At 37.8% G+C, this 13,911-nt stretch overlaps 1 protein-coding gene across 1 annotated transcript in view; it reads left to right on the top strand.

Annotated features, from left to right (window-relative positions):
* CMTM4 (CKLF like MARVEL transmembrane domain containing 4) overlaps positions 1–12,303 on the top strand; it is a 30,889-nt gene extending 18,586 nt beyond the window's left edge. The window contains exons 3-4 of the mRNA XM_061458476.1: positions 10,080–10,178; positions 11,075–12,303. Coding sequence (XP_061314460.1) covers positions 10,080–10,178; positions 11,075–11,248 — 273 coding nt within the window. The 3' untranslated portion in view covers positions 11,249–12,303. The remainder of the gene's footprint in view (positions 1–10,079; positions 10,179–11,074) is intronic.
* Positions 12,304–13,911: the final 1,608 nt, after the last annotated feature.

The following is a 13,911-nucleotide window of genomic DNA, read 5'->3' as shown; positions in this document are numbered from 1 at the left end:
ATCTTTGAAATGTGGCAAAATTAAGCAACATTAAATAGAGCTAAAATTGTCTTCGGGTAGACTCTGTTTGGAAGGAAAAACCTCCTGCTAGTGCCAGTAATTACTGTTTGTGGATCAAGTGGGAAAAAAATGCAGGCTGTAGTTACTTAACTTTGACAGATGCTGTATTTACAGTAGCCCGTTTTTCTCTCTTAAACTGTTTTTATATTGGGACAGCTGTGCTGCATATATTTTCTTACACAGATTAATACAATAGTTGGGTAGTTGTGTAAAAATTTACGTGTTTTCTGTGAAAATCAGGTGTTTGAATTGCTTACACATATAACTATTAAACATATAACGTATTAAACTATAGCTATTAAACATTGACTGGCAATGCTCAATGCATTCTCAAATACTAAAAGTTTTAGGCAGAGAACTGTTGGCAGTGCACATTCCTTTTGTACAAGTCTCTGTTTCTGTGCTGTATTATGAGTTAAACTTTAAGATTGGGTTGCATAAACACAGGTCACAAAATCATTTTAAGTCACTCTAGCAAAAGATCTGTCAGCTTCAAGGACAATATTTGCATCAGCTTTTTTGGACAGTACACATACATATATGCACATGTTCTGTTTTATTTTAGAACACCGTTAGAGGTCAGTCCCAGAGGTTTTTAGGCTTCTTTGTGGTTTTTTTTTTAAACTTGTTTTTAGTGTCATTTATTAATGTTTCAATTTACACATGTGCAGTAGCTGTTTATAAGCCAAAATGACATCAAAAATTAGCGTGAAATACGGAATTAAATGATCTTTGTACCCTGGGCATGCATGATCTATTGAGGAATACTTAGTAGATAGATTAGATGAACTGAGAGCTGTGACTGGGTAACCAGGTGGCATGCAGAACAGAACCAGTGCAGTTACTGGGCTTTCTTGCTTTTGCTGCTTTTGTCTCCATTCTGCTAGTATTGTCACCACTTATCCTGGCAAGTTGAAAAGCAGCAGCTGCCGGGAGAAGGTAGTCTCTGTTTCTGTTGCCAGCTTGCTTTTTTTTTTAACAAGCATCACAGCAGCCTGATAACAACAATTGAAGACTGTCTTTTTATGCCACACAGTTCTATACTTGCTAGTAGGATTTACAAGAGTGTGAGAACAAGTATGTATAAGAGCATCAGCATAAAATATGTGATGGCTTTGCTGGTGTAATGCGAGTGGTTTCACAGTGAATGCTAGATCTAGCTCACGTTCAGAGTAAGTTAGACAGACTTCTTCTCGAGACTGGAGAGTGGTGTGCATGGTGTCCGTGGCTGAGCTGAAGTTGTATCTCTGGAAGGACAGTTTAATGACTTTGCATACCCTTGATTCTGCATGTCTGCATCTTTTGTTCTGTTGTTGTTGTGCCCTGTGACACACTCCTCCTGCATACCAGACACTTTCACAATACGTTGAACATACTTAAGTACAGAATCCTAAATGCAGCTCTCTTCTTTCTCCCCAAATAACACAGTAGATGTCAATGTGTAACTGGCAGGTCCTTTCAGCCACTCTTGACTTCTTATGGTATTCGCGTGGCAAGAGCTGCCACTTTGCAGTGTTACTTGCCTCTGCGTAACACTCTGCTAGAGAGGTATTTAGGGAAAAGAGGCGTAAAAATCTAACCAGTTGTGGTATGCTTTTTTTTGTTGTTTTTTGTTTGGTTTTTTTTTTTTTTAATTTTTGGGGTGATTTTTTTGTTGGTTTTTTTTTGGTGGTTTTTTTTTAGTTTGGTGCTTGGTTTGGTTTTTTTTTTTATTTTTTTTGTTTAATTAAGTATTTTGGGGTTTAGGGCAATGGTTGCACTTTGAACCCTTTTACCTAAACAGCATGGAGTAACATGACATGGTTGGAGTTCGACCTGAAGGGCAGCTGTCAATGCTTTTGCAAAAGTCCATATTGCCAGGTCAACAGAGGTAGAAGTAAATTGTTGTGATCTTGCAAGTCTCGTTCTTTTAGTTACATACTGAAGATTAAATGCTTCTTCCATCATTATACCAGAGATCTCTAATGGAAGGGAGAAGAGAACTGAAAGGTTCTGATTTCCGTTAACTGATGAGACCATCTTTCTTCCTGGTATTTCTTACTGAATTTAACATTCATTAATCTGATGGGATCATTACTCCAAGAGGAGTGTGAGAGTATCTTCATTATTCTGTTAGCTGTAGTCTGTTGCAGGTACAGAGAGGGAGATGGAAAGCTCTAATGAAAAACCTGTGGGAGATTACTTTGGCAAAATTGAGGGAAAATTTAAGAATGTAGAATTGTGGCTGAATGTCTTTTTGGCTTATTTTGGCATTTTATTCTTTACTATTTAGATTTATATTCATACATTATTTGCCTCTTTCAATAGTTAATACTTCCCTGTGTTTTGATGGTTATTATGGTGATTTTGCAGCCTCTGAATATGACAGTTATCACAGGAGTTGTTTACTGAACAGACTTTGACACTCCTGAATGCTTTAGGAGGAAGTCAGTCCTGCTTGTGCATTAATTCAATAATATACATGCTTTAAAAAAGTATTTCTGACTTTATAATGTGTATTTCCTTTGTGAAAAGTCTCAAACTTTGCTTTTAGAAGTTGTGTGAGAAGAAGAGGTTTTTGTAGTGCTTGAAAGAAATTGAGAAATCTTTTGTCAAACACTGCATCGCACAGACTTCCTAGAAACCATTTGGATCTGTTTCCTTTCAAATGATCCTGTGTATTAGAAAGTACCATGCCATCATCTGCTGTTGTCCAACACAGGATTGTTTCCTTTAGTACTTTATTAAAATTAGACTTCTTTATAATGAGTTGTGGCTATTGTTTGATGTCCGCTACCCCTGGTTGTAATGAAAATGTGGATCAGTATATACTAATACCTAACAGATACACAAATTTATTTTTTTGTAATAAATATTTTTAGCTGTTTATGGAAAAGGGCTATGTTTTATTCCTAACTGGAGACTTGCCAGCCATTTTCACATCTTCATGAGGTGAACATGAAAGAAACATAGGGGTGGTGAGGCCAGGAAAGAGCCTTGCTTGGGTGTGTTGGAAAGAGGCAGGTCTGTTACAGTAAGACGAAAGTACAGTCACTCGTCTGTGTTGTGCAGTGCTATCAATGTTATGCAAAAATGCAAAAGCTGGGGAACCTGTCGGTGGAAATTTCCATTTCTTTTATGCTTCAGAGCTCAGAGAGAGCCTATTCTGCAAGGAGACTAGCAAGTGGCATAGGAGAGTGAACAGTACACCACAGCAGAGATTCCTGCGTCACTGATGAGCTGCTGCTTTTGCTTTTAGTTTTCAGAGTTAACTAATAGCTGAATGTTTGCTATAATTTTGTCTAACTTATCTTTTTTATTATTATATTGTCATGGTTTAGGATTCATTATTTGAATCTCATGTGATCTACAGGGAAAACTTTAAGATTTTGCAGCCAAACTATGTGCATGATGTAGCCCTCTAGAAGAAGGAAAGGGGGTAGGAAAGTTAGCAGAAGTGTTTGTAGTAGCTTTGTGGTGAATTTGCATGTGGTTTGCCAGGCTTTCTAACAGTTAATGGCGCTGCAGAGTGGAATCCACCGTGAAGCTGTGGTACCTTTTTCAGGGCTGAAAACTGAGATGCCCTGGGGAGGGTGGCAAGTGATGGCAAATACTTGAGAATATAGGATTTGAAAGTGTTGACAGTTTGTATGGTGGGAGACATCAGAATCAATACAGATGTAAATCACTGTATAATCAGCCAGTAGAATGGACTTTTTTATGTCTGTGTAGGAAAAAAAAAAAAATCCGCTGGAGCACTGGTAGTGTATTCTCTGTGTGAGCAGTTTGGAATGCAGGCTTTTCAGACTAGAGCAGACTCAAAAGATGGGGCACAGAACTGAGCACAGCAATTAGAGTTCTGCCAGGCTTATTGGCCTGGGCTCAGTTCCAGGGAACCCCTGCTACAGGGAGGAGCCATGACGCATGAAGACTCAGGTGTGTCTTTTAGAAGACACAGATCAGTGGTTTTATCTTGTGCTGCCTGAAGACGTATTTTATCATCTTTGTGGGGTTGTTTTTTTTCCCTCAGTTATTGCAGGGATGAAACCTTTGTGTGTGAGCAGCTAACACTTGAAGTACTTGGCCAAAAACTTGGTGCAGTGCCAGAATGGCACTTATGCCGGCTTTGGCTCTAAAGAGTGTAATTACAGAGCTGTAGTTCAAAGGTTTTCACAGGATAATCTTGATTTATTTTATGTTTTTAATTTTTTTTTTCCCCCCTTCTGTTTTGATAAAACATCCTAGTTTTCTTTGGCTCGCATAGCTGTTGAATGAGAAATTAAGTCAGTCATCCTTCACTTCTATGTTTACTGGTATCAAAATAGTAATGCCTATTAAGGGTAAAAATGAATATTTTATAAATTTTAATAAATTGTCAAAATTCATTTCCTCTGTGTTAGTGCTCTTTTCTGCATTCTCATTTGGTGCAGCATGGTGTAAATCGTGCATTATTCTGTAAGAAACACAAACACGAGTTTTAAACACAAGAACTATTACATGGTTTGGTAGTTACTGCTAATAAGGTGTGTTGCTTTTTGACTGTAACTGCTCGTCCTGTGTGTATGCAGGACTGCTGATTGGAAAATTATGCAGGGAAAGCAGTGAGGAGCAGCTAAGAGAGAATCAAGAAGGAAATGGGTGATCTACAAGAAACCAAAATGAAATCAGGTTGTATAAGCATTCATTAATTCAGGAGCATGTTTTGTCATTTGCAGCAGAGCATCCAGCAGAGCTTGTATTTCAACTCAGAAGTGGTTAAAAATAAGACTAAAGTTATATGAGTCTTGGTTGCAAGGCCACTTCTTCAATTTCTTCAAAAATTATGGCTTGTCCCTGACCTTTTGGAGAGCTGACGAAGGCTTTTGAGCATCTCTTGCGTTAATTCAGGGTCTTTTGCATACTTGCTTGCAGTGCTGAAAATAGAGCTGATTTCAGCAAGTGCCAGACATCTGGGACTGGATTGAAGCATCTGAACAGGAGCACTTGCAGAGAGACCTTTGGGGCTGCCGTGTGCAACATGGGACCCACGGGGACCTTCAGCCTTGTGTGGGGATGAGGCACTGTAGTCCTGCACTGTGAAATGGGCACTAAGATATCCCTGTTTGCACAAGGATTCCTTTCCTATATAAGCCTAAATAAATAAGAGAGATGGGAATTAGTGCTCATACAGCTAATTTGGTTCTTTTTGCATCAGACTTACTTTTGCTTGAGAAACCATGTTTCCATTTTTGTGGTGCAAATAGTCATACAGTGTTCAATAATTCATTATTGTTCATTATAGTTAAAATTATGGGAGTTTGACAGTCTTGGTTTAGAGGACTGACTGGTGTGTTTGTAAACTTCAGGTAAATAGCTGCATATAGAAATGAGGAAACAGTTCTGAAACCTTGCAAGTAAAAATAAAAAATAATAAAATCAGTAGCCACACTTGCCCTCCCTTCCCTGACAACTACAAAACAAACCTCCAAAACCCAAAAACCTGAACAGAAATGCTACTTTTGAGCGCTCTCTTTCATGGAAAATAACCTGGACAGCAGCATGCCTCTAACTTGCCACTTTTTGTTACAAAGTCAAGCTGTTGAAATGTGTAGATTTCTTTCCTAGATTACATAAATTTGGTTACTTTAAACTCCATGTAAATGTAAACTCTTGGATTTCAGAAAGCAGGTTACCAAAGCAATCACCAGGCTAAATGTCAGTTCCAAATTACAATTGCAGTATGATGCTATCTTCCTTCTACATAGTCACTTGTGCAGCCTGTTCACAACAAAATACAGGATAAAAAGGCAGAGCATGTCTTTTGGTTGAATATCTCTTAAAAGTCTGCATGTGTAAAGTCATGGAGAGTGATGGATAAAGGCATGTGGATATTACTGATGCTTGTTGAGCAACAAAGCTAACTCCGGGTTATGTACCAAACTAGAGGAATAAACAGAAGCTTTCAAAGCTGATGTGCCTTGCAGTTTTCAGGAGTGAATTCATGGGAGTTTTCAGGTCAGTTAACAGCACCAGTTCAGCTTTTCCATCTTCATTAATGTAGGAACCATACCTGACCCCTAAAACGCCAGGCTGTAGGATGCTGTCTATTTTTCTAGTTTCCCACCTTTACAGCAGAAAAAGAGCCTCACCCTTTTTTTTAGTATAAAATGCTGCCTTGGCATAAACTCATCTTCATCCACAAGACGCTTTTTCTGCTTTATGCTCCTTCTGGGTGGAACAGATAGCTGGTGATGGCAGTATCCTGGGATACTATGTTGTGGACTAATAGTAATTGGTGAGTGAACAGAATGATGTGCAAATAGCTAGCAAGTGACCAGAAGTCAGTCTTTCATTTTAAATCATTTTGGAAAGGAGAAAGGGAGGAGCAGCAGTCTAGAGTGAATTTGATTCAGCTTGTAGATTTTCTTCTCTGTTATGGATGGCAGCTTTGTACAGTATTTTATGGCACAGCAGACTGTCTCATGAGGTTTCTGTAATTTCATCAGAAATTCTTCTATCTGTGTGATGTGGTTTTTACTTTGTCTATAAATATAATAGCAAGAACTTCAGCTACATCATGGCCAGATTTGAAACAGCTCATCTTTTTTCAATTTGTTTATTCTTTTTATTGCCATGATTATTCATTTTCTCTTACGTGGAAAAAAGCTACATTATTTTTAGGGAGTGTCCTTTTTTTTTTGAATTCTTTCTGTAGGTCACTCCTTTTTGGTTTTGCTCTCACTTTGTCCAAAACCACTGTATTTTTTTTTTTTATCTTTCTGGTCTTAATACCAAATTTTGGGTGAAAAACCTCCACTAATACTTTGTTTCAGTTCTTACCATTATATATCTGTATGAGGATGTTATTGTTTGGAGCTTATGATATTTATCAATCTGATCTGTGGACATGAAAGATATGTTAGTTTTAGCTTAAGGGTTATTAAGAAATGACCCCTATTGCATGAATGTTATTCGATTGTTAATTGCATTAAAAAGGTTTGATCTAAACAGGGAAAATGGAATTGCAGTTGGTTTCTTTGCAAGGACAAATTTAATATTCTTCATAAAGATTGCAACTAAATAGAATGTCAGGTAATGATGACGAAGTTTCTAATGTACTGATGTCTTTGGTTTCCTGTAAGAATCGTGACAAAGGCACCAGCAGTCTAATTTCAGCAGTATTTCATACTCGGCGGTATCTCAAACTTCTTACATGAAGCCTTTGAGTTGATTCATACCATGGAGATAAGTGATAATGTCTGTTGTGGGAAGGTCAGGCTGTCTGTCTTCTACTGTTCTCCTCTGACAAGGTAATTAAGCTAATGGATTAAGAAAGTCAGAAGTTAACAGAATGAATTAATAAGCACATCTGACCTCATAAATTATAGTATATTATGTGCCAACCGCTGTCTTTAAGTGTGGTACTAAGGAAGTACAGAAAGTCTGAAAAACCAATCTGGATTACAAGAAGTGAAGAAGTGGAAAGTAAGCACATCTCTGTTCTGATGGTTAGTTCCCTTAAAATTAAAACTTACTTCATTTTGAGTATGATTCATCTTAACTCTGCAGCAGTTAATTTTGCTATACTGTTAAATTTGTTGTGCTTTTTTATGTTAAACTTTGAAAACAAAGTGTTTTTTTAGTTGCTGAAACACTGAAGTCTTCGTGTACATAGCTCAACCTTATTAATATTCAAAGCAGTTTAAGTTCTTTGATTCATACTGTCAGAAACTGTCTCCTCCTTTCAAATAACTTCTGTGGCTCTTCTCTGTACCCTGTCCAATTTTTCAACATACTTTTAAAAATGTGAATTTTTAAAATTCACAGGACTGCAGGACGCAGCATTGCAATGTTACTTGCACAGGTAAGATTACAGCCTTACACCTGTCGTGTCCATATGTCCGAAGGAGTGTATAAGTACTTTTTCTTCCCTTTTTTTTGGCCATGGCATCACCTCTTGAAGTGCTTACCTACCATAATTACTGAGTTCTTCCAACCTTTTTCTTCCAGGATTTTGTCTCCATTCTGTAGGTCTTACCTGTAGGTGACAGATGTACCCTGGCAGTAAAATACACAACTTGACCTTGGGCTAAACTAATTTTTAATTATTTTTGTTTTAATTATTCAAGAGTGTAGCTGCCCTCTCCTCAGTATTTAGTTTCAACATTCGTGGCGACATGCATGTTTACGCTAGAGACTTGATGAAAATGCTGAATCCTGTTGCGCCTGGTGTCTCTTGTAAGGTATAATGAAATTTCCCCTCTAGTGAGGAAAGGTTTGTGCAGATGAGAATCACAGCTCTTGTTGGCAACCCCAGAGGCACAGTTAGAGCTGCTGAACTTGAAGTTGAATAGAATACTTGGAAAAACTGTAAAATGCAATTTATTTTCTGGTATCTCTATTTCTTATCTCTGCAAAACAAGTTAAAACTACAATAACTATTTCATAATTTTTTTAATTTTTTTTTAATGCTGTGAATACCAGATAATATCTATCTTGGTAAGCTTGAACAGAGAGAAAAAACTTCTCTAATTATACACTGGCAGGTATACAGATGGTAGGAGTTTGAGACCCACAATTTGCTTTTGTTCCCTTACTATTTGGGAAGACAGTTCGGTTATTACTGGGCTCATGAAATCTGAACGCATCTGTGGAAATAGCAATAAGCAATGGAAGTCTCTCAGATTTCTTGGAAAGGTCCCCCTTTTAGATGAGGATTAGGCCACAGTGGTACAACATACATCTTATTGCCTGGCACACTTAATTGTGCTAACCAGCTGTCCCTGGGTCAGTACCTTCAAAATAGATAGCTTTCCTTGTAAATAACATAGCACCAGAAGCTCAGGTTTTTGTAATTACTTTCTAAAGCATTCTCCAATCATGGCACAGAAAACAGATGTTTTAGGGGTGGTTGGATGACAATGGTCTTTCAAAGTCTTTGTGCTGTGTAGCTGGAACACAGCTGTGGGATTCATACCCAGGGAATAAGTTTAGGTTTGTACCTTCAATTTTCTGTGCCTAACTTCTTACAGCACTTTACAGGATGCACTTTGGGGAAAAATGAAATAGAACAAAAAAACAAATTCTGCTTGTCGTAAGTGGAGGAGTAGGAGCAGGAAGTGAGCCTGGCTTGTATGTGAAAGAAGAGAATCAAGTAGAATAGATGTATCCTTGAATACTAATCAGGGGGCTGATGGGATTTTGTTTTTGATGGCGGGAGTTGGCATGTTCAGCGTGTTTTTGTTGTGGGTTTTTTTTTCTTCAACTCAAAATGTTAAGTTGCACAGTGGACATTCAGAATTCTTACTTATGTTCCAATGACATGTTAATGATGCTGCTTTATGTAAGCTACAGCAACATAATCATCAAAGACACTGACATTAGCAGCTTATGTGTAACTGAATTGGATGTTGCTTGTCATTCTTGTGTGTGTGTGGAGCAAAGGATTTTCCCTGAACATAGGTGCCATGGGGTGTTGCTGTGCTTCTTATATAAAATGTCTACTTGAAACATTAATCTTAAGCAATAAATACATAAAAATCTGTGTATTCTCAGAGGGCAGCTGTTACTTATAGAAGTGGTGTGGGACATGCAGTCTTCTACAGTGAAGGCCTCAAAGAATTGGTAGAAAGATTCCTGACAGTTATCTGGGCAGTGCATGGAGCACTGTTGTGATATGAATGAGAACAAAGAGTTCCTTGAGTGCTAAGGTTCGATATTGAGGTTACTTCAGCATCCGCTGAGGTGGAACAGGTTTACTCGTTGTTTATGTTGACAGTACTTTTCCAACAAACCCTGTAGAAATTGAAGTAACTCATCCAGAATCTGCACTGGTGCTTTATGTGTACATGGTATGTGACTGCTGTTCACAGACTGATGTGTACACATGCTACGTTTCCTGTGTAATGAGCTTTGCCTTTCTTTGTATGAGTGGTAAACTGCATAGAAAGTGGGAAAGTATTCCTATAGTTCTTGTTTTAACCTTCTTCTGTTTCATCACTTCTAATAAAAGCAAGCAAAGAATCATTCTTTAGTAATGCTAATGAATTTATTTTTTTTAGGATCTGGTCAACACTGGACTCAGCACTTTCTTCTTTTTCATTGCCTCTGTAGTACTTGCTGCTTTAAACCATAAAACTGGAGCAGAAATTGCTGCTGTGGTAAGAGTTTGAACTTCTTTATATATGACTCATCTGTTAAATCTAAGAATAACTTTTCCTCATGTTCATTGAATGCTTCTGTTGCCTTTGACATTACAATTTATTTCTCATTTTGCAGTTGGCTATAAGATAATTCGGATTTAAAAAGCACTGACATCCTTTGAGTTGTTTGTCTTAAGGCTTGACGCAAGGACAAACAGAAAACTGACTTGCAGCGATCACTTTAGCAGTTAAGCTTGCCTTTTTTCTCTGTAGCCAGTTTAGATGATACTGCTCTATATTGCAAGCCTACAGAAAAGATAGAGCCAGACATTCACAAGAAATTGGAGCTCCTTACACATAATTTGCTGATTCTTCTTGCTCACTACAGACCACTTTTGTTCTGTGGAGTGAGTATAGTAGTACTTCAACATTTTAAATCTAGTAAAGATTTAAATCCAGTAAGTTCAAGCAAATTAATTCTGTGCTTGAGTTGGAAACTTTTTTATTCTATTCTCCCCACCCTTTCAAACCTGGATGTTGAAAATCACACCACAGCTAATTAGCTCCTTCTGCAGACTAATGGTCTGGACTGGTCATCTCTTCTCTTGTAATTCATTCACTGTTGTTTTCACCCTGTGGAATGAACTGCTGGACGAAGGGCTGTGTTCTTTGTATATTTGTTGTATGCTGTTGTATATTTTGTGTTTGTAGACTGAGAACTTTGTTTTCTGGTCACTGATCTTGGTCACTTCTGCAGATTTTTTTGTTCATTGAAGAAACATCAATTTTTACAGACCATGGTGATTTGTCAGTGCAAATAAAGTAGAAAACTAAGCTTCTGAGGAATTTGTTGCAAAACTACTCTTGTTCTTGTTTTCAGAAATGTCTTTGACAATTCTTTCTACTTCTTGTAGATATTTGGTTTCTTGGCAACGGCAGTGTATGCTGTGAACACATACTTAACTGTTAAAAAGTGGCGAATGAACAGCAGGCAACAAAGTAGTCGGCAGACCAGTGATTACATACGTGCTCGGACAGAGTCCAGAGAAGTGGATCATCACCCTGAGATTCAGCGTCTGGATGCATGAAAGCAACATTCAAATGGGACTGCAAAGGGAAAAGACATGCTTAACTCCCTCATGGAACAAAGGGTTTTGTCTTTATTTAAGAAGGAAAAGGAAGATCAGATGGTGGCAAAGAATGCCCAGCCCTGCATTATGTGCAGAAGTGCATTGAGTTAGAAGCTGTTGTCATGAAGGCAGTAAATGTTGGTCATTCAAAAGCAAGATCTGTTTAAGATGCCCACATATGTATGCATATATTATATAGCTTATATAATATATAAGTTTTGAAGTACGTTATTGTTTTGGATTAACTGCACAGTACTTTCCTCCCTCTCCCAAGTGCAAGCTCTGAATATACATGTTCTGCCACTGTTTCTTCACCTATTGTAGACACTAAGACCAGCACTGCATTGGTTGGTTAATATAGGAAAGAAAACCACCAAAAGAAAATCTAATACATGCTAAAAGGAGGTGAAGGGCAAATAGCAATAACTTTAACCATGTTATTATGTCCAGCCAACTCTCGGTATCCATCCTCATGCAGCCCTCAGCAGTGCAGTTCAGTTCTTGTCTCCTGCAGTTTCACTCTTGGTGCAGTTATATAGCCGAAATGGACAACCACCTCCCATTTTTTTGTTTGGTGGATGTAGTGTTGAGGTAGTTACTCTGTGGATTACTTTAGAATTGCCATATTCGGTTCATGCATGAATTTGTGCAAAGTTAGCAAGGTTCTTGAATGGTCACCATAATGCATCAAATGCAGGTATGTGGTTTTCTGCAAATGTTGGGATACATTCTATTTTTCATTCTGAAATAGGGAGGTAAATATGGTTGGGAGGTAGGATGGAGAAAAGGGGTTTGAAGGGCACAGTATAGAAAGAAGAGGTTGTCATCCAATAAATTTGCATTCCAGTTATGGCTTTTTTTTTTTTTCTAATTTTATTTTTTAAGGCTCATCATGTCTGAGGAGCCTGGGGTGAGCAAGAACCAGCAACGAATTATGATGAGCTTACAAAGTGTGTTTCTAAGGTTTCAATATTGTGATTCATGCAATATAAATATTGTCCTTTTTTGGAAGGCTGATTGCTTCTGCTAAAATTTAAACTGTCTGTAGTAGGTAAAAAGAATTTTTAAAGGTGTTTTTTTTGTTGTTGATTTTCTTTTTAATTGGGTATTTCTCCAATTTTTTTTCCTAATATTTCTTTGGAAAATGAGTTAATTGACGGATAATACAGTTGTATTGGCTTGTTCAGAAATAGTTTTACTTAACTGTAAGTTTCTTGTTAGTTGTACTTCCAGTGAAGAGAATGATATTTTGTCTACTCAGAACTGAAGTTGTGCAGGAGTTGGTCAGACAAAATCATGACTTTATTAGGAAGATGTCCCTTGATATTTTTCTGGGCTTTATTTGATTGGTGTTTTTTATCGATGTAATGCATTATTTGGCATATGCATGCAGGCGTGTTACAGGAGGAATATATGTGGTAGAGAAGATCGCTATAGAGCTGAATTCCTTCCTGGTATAAGCTGCTGAAATCTCTCAAAATTAGCAGAACTGTGTCCCCTGTCTGCCTGAATCCATCTCATGTTTGGCCTGGACACTTTTTGCATTGTATTCTTGTGTAGACGTTTTCTTAAGTGATTGAATAGACAAGAGCAAACAGCAGTACATGGCAAATAGGTCACTTACAAATGTGAAAACCAGGTTATACTTAACAGTAGGTCAGTAGAAGTTTCTGGGCTTTTTTAATACCAGAGGGAATGGAGAGTAACAGCTATGAACCTAATGCTGCAATGTTTGAATCAAGCAACAGAGAATTTGATGTGTGAAAAACCGGTGACAAAACCGATGTCTTCTTGTTTTCATTTTACTAATGTCTGCAGTGCATTTCACCTTAGTGGCTAAGGTAGGGATCAGACTTCAGAAATAATTAGTAATGAGGTAAAAGAAACTTTGCATTTTCTTAAGGACTAACGGTTCACCAGTTACTACAGACACATTTTATTGTGCTTCTTGAAAGTTAATGCCAAAGGGAACACCAGTGTAAAAAGAAAAAAAGATGGAATGGTAAAAGCCAACCTCTGGTGTTGAGTTTAGAATAGAGACATTTTACTGAGATGTCTTACCAGGATTACTGTGTGTTTCAGAGAAGTAAATGACAGCTGCATGTTCAGTGTGGTATGAAATAACAAAGTTTGTTATTGCCAGTGCAGATGTTACAGCCCTGCTGTTTATCAGCACTCTGACTAATATTGGCAAAGGTTGCAATGAGAGTTCATGGGCAGTGTCAGTGACTTACGAGAACCTTTCAGAACATTGTCCTCCAACAGATCCACGCTTTTAGCGTGGAATCCTCATCTGAAATCAAGAAACATAAGTGATGCATAGCAAAGGCTTTTCATTAGGAGCATATCCTGTTGATGGTTAACAAGGACTGAAATGGTGTGTACATAAGAAGCCACCCTGTTCCCTTCCTGTACTCCCTGTGCTGATTCTGGCTTTTTCCAGAGGTGTAGGAAGTCTCATGCATCTATAAGCTTATGTATGTGGTCTCTTCCAAATCCTTGCACCTATCCTTGGCAACATCACCCAGCTTTTTCTGATCATGAGATCTTGAAAAGCTTTGGTTACCTTTTAGCTGGAATGACAAATGCAGAGTGATACAGTGATACACTTCTAATACAGT

This window comes from Pezoporus flaviventris, unplaced genomic scaffold (assembly GCF_033815535.1).
Source record: "Pezoporus flaviventris isolate CSIRO_AGI_PZ_B2104156 unplaced genomic scaffold, CSIRO_AGI_Pfla_v1 ptg000027l, whole genome shotgun sequence".
Classification (NCBI taxonomy): domain Eukaryota; kingdom Metazoa; phylum Chordata; class Aves; order Psittaciformes; family Psittacidae; genus Pezoporus; species Pezoporus flaviventris.
The sequence above is the reverse complement of the archived record's forward strand: the minus strand, read 5'-3'. Positions and strand labels throughout refer to the sequence as shown.